Source organism: Varroa jacobsoni, unplaced genomic scaffold (assembly GCF_002532875.2).
Source record: "Varroa jacobsoni isolate VJ856 unplaced genomic scaffold, vjacob_1.0 scaffold_1237, whole genome shotgun sequence".
NCBI lineage: Eukaryota > Metazoa > Arthropoda > Arachnida > Mesostigmata > Varroidae > Varroa > Varroa jacobsoni.
The window spans coordinates 203,170-211,873 of NW_019214139.1; the positions used below are offsets into that span (position 1 = coordinate 203,170).

Here is an 8,704-nt window from a genome sequence, read left to right on the forward strand (position 1 = left end):
TATATATATATATATATATATATATATATATATATATGTCTTGTTCACTTGTCTGCTTAAATACAAAAGTAAAGCATCTCCAGCAAATAATGGGTCATAATTAATATAAAGTTTACTTATCTATATAAAAATCCTTCCACATAATCAATACGTACTCCAAAGATAGGGATCATCCATGCAAGAGTGATGATTGCTTGCCGTTATGAGAGGAACTCCTGTTGGCCGTTTTTGCGCTGCTTTAACAAGTATCTCAACATTGTGATACCGAACGTTTGTACAGAACCCTGGAACCACAGAAAAAAACATCTAAACAGTTAGAAGGTACACTTACTTAGTGTAAAGCGATTTAGAACATGATATATTGATGCATGTTTCTATACCCTTACTGGATGAGGTAACCATATTCAATATATACACATATATCACACAGCAAAGGATTTCTTCGCTTCGAAAAAACATTGGCCAAGCCATAAATCCATATGAAACTTATTTTAAGGCTTAAAAATACATCTCTGCGGTCACACCGACTTGCGTTATTTGTTGTCCCTTTTATTAAATGCTTACGCAGATCTAAGCATAATTTATTGATTTTTATAGTTCAGTAAAAAGGAGAAATGACGAGCGGTGTCTCTTTTGTCGCTTGACAAATTATCTAGCGTCGCAACAAAAATAATTTTGACAACCATAGATGGGACAGTGGCTTTCACTATATAACAGGCACTTCCTAGGCAGACTCATCGCTAATGTGCCTTGTTTCTACGAAAGATAAGGGAAAATTTTTGCTTATGTAAATATCTATCTATAAATGACATACATAGAGCCTTTATCTACAGAACAAGTTCCGATTTACATTTCTCACAATGCCTCGGGCCGCTCATATTTGTAATCTTCAGTGTTTCCGTTGCTATAATAATCGTGTCACAATTGATTCATGTCTACAACATAAGACGCAACCAGGTAAAGTTCATCATTATTATTTCAACAGTACCTTAGTCACGCTCCACGTAGTAGGTAAATTGGTGGTGATTTTATTTTTCTAGCTGCTGAATTGGATGAACAAAGGAGAGTATTTTCATGTAAAAACCGCTAGATTTTTTTAGGCATCAAGGAAAGTAGTAAGAATAATAAGTTTTAAATTAGAAAATTGTAGGGTAAAATCCGCAAAAAAATGTATATTGTTTTATTTCGTTTTTTTCTTAAGTTCTAGTTAGTCTTTAGGTTCCGCCGTTATCGCTTCATATCAGTCCGCGATTCAAGGTCAAGGCTTTATCCTTTATTATGTCCCGCAATATATCAACCGGTTTCATATGGGTGTGAACTTCCACTTACATTCTAACTAGACCTTTCTGCAGTGTGCAGACTGTAAACACGAATAAGGTAATGCATGCATATTTCAAACCGTACAAACTGGAACTAGCACTCCACTCTACTCCCCACGTTCGTTTGTAAGATCATGTAAACATGATAAGACATGGATTAGATCTTATTTGCTTTTGCCCATCTAAAAGCACTACCCAGCACAATGATCACGATGTCCCTTGACTAGAAATTAGAAATTATTAATACTCACTAGCAAACACCTTGGTTAGAGCGCCAACTAACGGCATAACAATTCGACTAGCTGCGTTCCACGCGATGCCGGAGCGGCCAGCTGGTGGCAGCGGCCACCGCACGCCCAAAGGCATGCCACAGATGAGATCGGATAACTTCACATATATCGATAGTATTCCATCCGAAAAGTACAATTGTCAAGTCGCGCACTCACACACACTCATTTCTCCTACCCCCACGTCCTTTATTTCGATTGCCGAAACCACTTGGTCTTTTCATATGTGTATTGCTGCTTCATATGTACAGACACTGACAAATGGACGTTTGATACCAACGGTTCAATTGGTGCGTGGCCGAGCTGGCTCATTTACAAAAAAAAAACTGTTAGAAAAGCTGTTTTCGGAAAGAGCGAAAAGAGATTATAGAAACGCCGCTGGACCAGTTCGAATTTCCTTCTGTGAATTAAGTTAATAAACAGAACGTGCGCGAAAAGTCGACATAGAGTGAGAACGAGCTAAACTATCTTAATAAGCAGCTAAGTTAAACTGTTACGTTTTTGGTGGACTACTTGATCTTTATAGCCGCCTAGCTATAGACTACGACACGGATGACAGTATTAGCAAATAGAGAATTCGTTCTTGATTTTTAAAAAATACGCATTATTTTGAGGTCATCATTAATGCAGAAGACACTGCTTGGTGTAAAATCCAATCCTGAACAGATGGCAGGTTGAAATCTAACGTGTTGTTTGTCCTCTGAGACAAAGTCGTAAGTGATACGAGAGCAAATAGTGTGTCCTGAGCTCGCTCTAGATTTTGCTATCGGATTTTCCTCTGAGTGCACGGACGTCCCCGCCTAACATCAAGATGGTGTTTACTGAGCTTCCCAAGTCTGTCCAGTTCGACCCGCGGTTCCCGAACACTAATCAGACGAGGAATTGCTATCAAAACTATCTTGACTTCCATCGTTGCCAGAAGGTGAAAGGTAAAAGCTACGAACCGTGCCAGTATTTCAAACAAGTGTATCGGACCCTCTGCCCCAACGCTTGGGTCGATAAGTGGGACACTGAAGTCACCAAGGATCAGTTTCCTGGCAGGATTTAAAAAACAAAAGGGAAGCAACTGCCAGCGCCGTCAAATTCGTAAATACAATTATAGTGTTTTTGAGAATATGAACTATCAAAAATAACAAAAAAATCAACTTCATTTTGTCGTTGTACGATAAAGCAATCGGGGCGGTAGCTTATTTCGCACGTCTGCAGCTACCACCCGCTTAATGCCAGGGGCCACGTGATGTATGAACAGCACCCCGAAGTCTTCTAATAAATGAACCACTATGTAGTTTTAATCGAATAAAATATAATGCAGTATGTTTTCATTTTACGGGGTTTCTATAGCCAAAGCGTGGACTTACTAAAGGGTTACCATCTGTAGATCTGCGTGCTAAACAGGTAACAAACGAATTGATCTATTTATCGAGTACCTAAGTAAAATTACCCCAGAAAGAAGGCGAGACCCTACCCATATTTATTCAGTATGTTAAAGGACTAACACGGTTTAGCATTAATATTTTCTCGTACTTTTCAAGAAATCGGAAAGCTTTTGTGAATAGTTTATAGTTTAGTATAATGTTATATATAGTACAAATTTAAGCTTTACTGTATTTAAGTGGGTAACGCTATGCTAAGTTAAAAAATATCTGTATCTCACCAAAGAATCAAAGACAATCAGTCGCAGCAAACTTTGATTTGTGTAATAACTAACATCGATTTCTTCTAGCTCTTGAACTTTATTATTAAGGTTGCATGGCACACAAGGCTGTAGGTTTTACGTTCTATGTCCGTGTTCTAATATGCGCTAAAAAGTTGAATTACGACCGAAGTGCGTTTACAAAATGAAATGGATTTACAATAGAATAAATTTAAACTATATGTCCTTAGAAAACTATAAGTTTTATTGTAGACAATTGAGTCAATAAATGATCCTGTTTAAATGTTTAATATAAACAGAATCAGCTATTGACTACCGTTCACAAATATAAGGTGATATGTTATGATTTTAGGACATCCAGCCTGATTAATAGGGAAACAAATTTAGTATAAGAACGTTAGGTATTTTATGTTGAGCGCGTATCGTGAAATTTTGGATGTTGAAGTATGAACGGAGTTCAATTTACTCTGTGCTAAATCTATATCCATTCAACTGTTCATCGATGAATAATTTTCGTCAAAATAGAGTTTCAACTGGTAGCCCAAGCATACTTTAAAAAGATATATTTAGTTTTTGAACTACACTGTATTCGAGGTTCCATATCGCAGGTATCTCACGAAGTGAGATAGGCAGAACGAGAAGAATATTTGTTAAATCCGATGGCATACCTGCTCCTGATGGGTGTTCAGTTGATATCAGGAAGAAACCGCTTATTCCTTACTTTCAAGAAGATCGCTTCCTTATAAATATGAAGTGTGAAAAATAAGATATAATTGAACTTAGTGCAAACAAGGCGTTTGCAAAGTACTATAATAAATATTTTTTTTAATTATATACCTTTTATCTGTGTTGTAAAAACTTGGTAGGATGAAATCGTCATCGTTTGACTTTTTCCTTTCGGTAGCCAAGGGCATCCGTCAAGTTTCATTACCCAGATGAAGGGTCAACGAACAACATGATTTTTTACATGTTACAAAAAAAAACTTAAGCGGAACTTGTCATTCGCGAACCAATATACAAGTCGGCGTTTGTTTACCAGAGTTCGAAATTACGTAAATTTAATTTCTGCATTTTTGTATGGCTTTGTTGGGATAAGATCTTTTTCATTTGTGATGAATCACGTTCTATGAATGAAAAAAATAGACAATGCTTGTTTTGGTATGTATTTTTCTCTAGAAAGGTCTAACCTCGATAAAACCATATAGACGTATAATAATAAATATAATGTCACCAGGAGTAACACATTTAATAAATAATTTAAACGTATTATGCTAACAGTTGACTAACCTTGTCGGTTCTGAAAGCGAACTTTCATTTCCCGGTAGGAGAAACCAAGCGGCAGAGCTACAACAAATAAAAAAATGTTTCAGATGCAACGTGACTTTTTAAAATAGTTTGCCATCGATATTATATGTGCGATCAGGTAAAAAAAGGCACATATTTTTACGATAATAAATTCGAGTTTGATAATCATAAAAGCGACGAAGCGTTATGAAATATTAGTTTATCAATATTTATCTTATTAATTTTTGCTATTAAAATATGGCAAAAAAATACTTAAATAATTAGAAATTTCACTTACAATGAAATAATGATAATTTTGTCCTGTTCCTTGAGATTGTCAGCATCTAGCCTACCCAACTTGTCCTTAACCTTAATTGCCATGCTACTTCAAAATTTTGTACGCTGTAAAATCAAAACATTTTTCCATAGGAACAACCAAAATGGGTACGCGAAGTAGGCAATAAGACTACACAAATTAAAGCAGTATTATACCAAAGAAACAAACACAGTTTACATTTCGTTTAAAACATTTAATCTTTTTTATTTATTATGCTATATTAGGTTTCAGCAATATTTTTACAACATTTCAGGTATCAATCCCATGACTTTGGCAGCAATATGATTTCATTCCGTCATTAAACTAAGTACCGAATTCGTATGAACAAGTAGTCATTCTTCGAATAATTAAAATATTATATCGGATGCCTTTTAAACTGATTTTTAGTTAAATATGCAACTTCTGGATAACCATCAGTAACAGCCTAGCAACTACTATTAACACTTTATCCACTACTACTAAATGATTGAGATTCTGTCTACGTGAACCCGCTTGACTTAATATTTCTTGTGTTTTTGCTAGGAGCTTCCAACTGGTACAAGAAAGTGTGTATCGTATCTAACTAATGAAAGTAATCACCTACTGGAGGAGAGTTCGCTATTCTACCGCATAACAATACGGATTTTTTCACTTCGCCAGTGTCTGACGTTCCAACAACAATGGCTGCATACAACGAAACAATTTTGTACGGTCTGCAAGTTAACAAGATTAGCATTTACAAGAACTAAGCGCTTCTGCTACTATTCCGCTATTTTTGTCTTCAGCTGAGTGACCTATAATTCGCAGATTTTTCAGTGAAGTGCCAATATACCTGTATAAAAACTTCGGCGGAACTGTTTTCACAGCTGCTCTGATGCCTCGAGGCTAGATTTTCGCATTAACATAAGCGAGTCATACTCTGGTTCCACAATGTAATGTGGTTGATTATTGGAAATTAACAGATGAATGAGGTGAAGGTGGCAGGATTTTTTATTGTCGTATAATTGTAGGCTTTCATACAAAAGTTCAAACGACGCTTAGGCGACCTGTATTGAGTGAGCACCTGCACTGTGTTTGATTGATATTCCCCAAAAATCCATTCAAAATGGAAAATCATTTTGTTCGGATTGTTTGTAGCAGGGAAGAGAATGTTCGGACTTCAATTTGTGCTAGATGCACTCTTTTATTGTAATAAATAATATTTTCTGTATTGAATCGTATCACTGTCGTTGGAAGTTAGAGAACTATAATGTAAAAATATATTTCTAATTGAACACATAACGAACATTATTTAGGGTATTTCACAAGGTCCACTTTTGACCAATTGAATATCGCTGTTTTGCCATTTTCTAATCTACCTGAATATGTGATAATCATCTGATGACTTCGTTCCTTTCCTTAAACCAAAACCGAATACGCAAAAAATAAGCGCGCCCAAACGGATCTTAGAGGATAAGCTAAAAACAAGCCATGGGAATTGAATTAGGAGAAGTTGGCGGTCTAATAATATCTCAACGTATAATTTGTAAATCTTCGCGATGATCTGTTATTAATATTCCATCCGAACGCCTAGCACATATACCTCTACGAATTGCTGTCGTGCAAACTTTTCTTGTGCGTTTCATATAGATCTTAGTAACGATCATACGACTAAGAGGTAATCGAATTAAACGATATATCGTGTTCTAATTAACCGGCATTAAGAAACGTAGTTGCTGCGCTTTTTTTTTTTGAAAAATAGCGCTTGTACAATAGTTTTAGGGTCTAAATAATTTTTGGAACGACACAATTTGGGGGCGTTGTTCCCTAGTCTTATTCAATTAGTTTAGCCACAGAGTTATACCAATACTACAGAAATGGTCAGGAAGGTTCTAAACTATTACGAAACAGTAAAGATTACTACACGCTTGCAACGAAAATTTATATTGAATATATAAATTATAACATATAATATTATAATAAATATATAATTGAAATACTAACTAATGGATTAGTAGCCTTGCAAACTAATGAGGATCGATTAATTTAGGGCTTTCGAAAGGTTACACAGTAATGCTCAAACATAACAGCGAATGCAGCAATAAGCCTACCTACAATATATAGATGAAATTAATACAATAATCTTTGATCTACAAATATATGTAATTCATTATTATACTTAAATTATTAATTAAAAGTACATCACATTATCAAATTATATAGCAGTAATAGCATAGTATCCATGCATTTTACATGTATACATAGTTTGTTATTACGTGTTTGCAAATATCGTTTCAAACAATACCATCAATTAATAAAATGGCTGAGACATTCACAGGGTTTTATAGCCGTTTTTAGGCCAACAACAAGGCGTAGCAAATAACAAAAGAAATTATAGTAATAGCAAAAATAATATAAAAATGATGAAGTTGCACCTAACCAAAGGTTTAGTCGGATTTGAGCTTCGACATCGGGGATTCAAAACAGGCGAGGATAAGGGCGGACGTCATTTGAAGTTTCAACATTGCGCATCCACCGGAAAGGGGCTAAATCGTGGCGCTCTTACTGATTCCTCTCGCTTAACTCTGCGGCAAAAAGAAAGAAATAGCTAGAAAAGACACGGGTTAGAGCATGGTTGACAGACATTTCCAGAATAAGAATATGGACGTTATATTATTATAATAGCCCCTGAAAAAGAAATCTAAATCATTATAGAGTATTTGCTACTGTTACTTTTTAGTAAAGGAGAGGAGACATTTTTTTTGTTATGACAAAATAGTAGTGTTTTTTTGCTTAAGGAAGATCTATGTGCTGATGCCTTTGTTTAAAAGTTTTCGTCTTACTGTCCTCAAAAAAGTATTTTATGTATTTGTATCACAGAACACTCTGTTCGGGCTCCCGCCATTAAAAACATTCGACCATTATAAAAAATTACCTTAAAAATACATGATTACTGCCAATGCCACTGAAATGCACTCTGACGATTTCTATGCAAAGTGGTTAATTTTTTCTCGCAAGTAATGATTAGAACCAGATAATTGCTTGTAGAATAAAAAGGAGATTTGTCCTTTCCAGAAAATCATGCAGCCATTCAGAAAAGCGCAAGCGAAGTTCTTCAAAATCTTATTTCTATCCTGATAAAGGCCCATCACACCTTTAGAATAAAACTATTTACTATTTTACTGTTAATTGAGAAACTAGTATAACGCATCAATGGGAACGCACGAGCGTAGAAACAAAGCACACTGCATTCGCCTTGGCAAGCATCGCAAACTAGTTTTGCGTCCTACATGAAAGTTTTTCAAACTGGTGCTGGTTTAGGAGAATACGCTCAAGTATGCAGTAAGATGTGAATAACGAAGCCATACCCATGTATTCTGTCAGATTTAAGCGGTTAAACAATGTGAAATTTAAAAAAAATGGTTGAATAATTACTGGGCGGTTATATCGAGCATTGCCATTCATTTTATAGTTCTTTATTTATCTAAGTAGCTTTAAATAAAGGTGTGAGACATAGATGGCCGATAATCCACCCAAATTCAGTACCTAGTTCATCACATGAATAAACAGGAGCAAACACTTTTTAACAGAAAGGAACTACACCATCCCTCAAATTTAGTAGGCAAACGCACTACCTAATACGTCACCACAGGGACTGTTCACATAACCTTACACATTACAATATACTGTTTATGAGCATTTAGTGGCTAATGTAAGGATATGTGTTAGACGGATTGTACAATATTACAGTGGAAAGAGAACTGCTTCTCAATAGTTTGAATTTGTAATATCGGCGCGAATATGTGGTAACAGGTGAGTTCGTTATAAGGGTGGTTGGGCCAATCCTAGATAAATTCCTATTGCA

The 8,704-nt window shown here is 35.5% G+C and overlaps 2 protein-coding genes across 3 annotated transcripts in view; one reads left to right on the top strand and one right to left on the bottom strand.

Annotated features, from left to right (window-relative positions):
* The window catches only part of Taz (tafazzin, phospholipid-lysophospholipid transacylase), a 7,863-nt gene extending 5,741 nt beyond the window's left edge, over positions 1 to 2,122 (bottom strand). For both annotated transcript variants that reach the window (XR_015313992.1, XM_022846476.2), the window contains exons 1-2: positions 1,571 to 2,122; positions 156 to 284 (exon numbers count right to left, since the gene is read on the bottom strand). Coding sequence is in view for 1 of the 2 variants with exons in the window: in XM_022846476.2 (XP_022702211.1) it covers positions 156 to 284; positions 1,571 to 1,685 (244 nt within the window). In the remaining variant the exon portion in view is untranslated. The remainder of the gene's footprint in view (positions 1 to 155; positions 285 to 1,570) is intronic.
* Positions 2,123 to 2,303: 181 nt separating this feature from the next.
* On the top strand, positions 2,304 to 2,913 carry LOC147752472 (cytochrome c oxidase subunit 6B2-like). The gene has a single exon (XM_086971490.1). The coding sequence runs from the start codon at positions 2,418 to 2,420 to the stop codon at positions 2,652 to 2,654; it is 237 nt and encodes a 78-aa protein (XP_086827616.1). The 5' UTR covers positions 2,304 to 2,417; the 3' UTR covers positions 2,655 to 2,913.
* Positions 2,914 to 8,704: the final 5,791 nt, after the last annotated feature.

Excerpts from the sequence above, each read along its gene's own strand:
- LOC147752472 (XM_086971490.1), top strand. The coding sequence starts at position 2,418 with ATGGTGTTTACTGAGCTTCCCAAGTCTGTCCAGTTCGACCCGCGGTTC.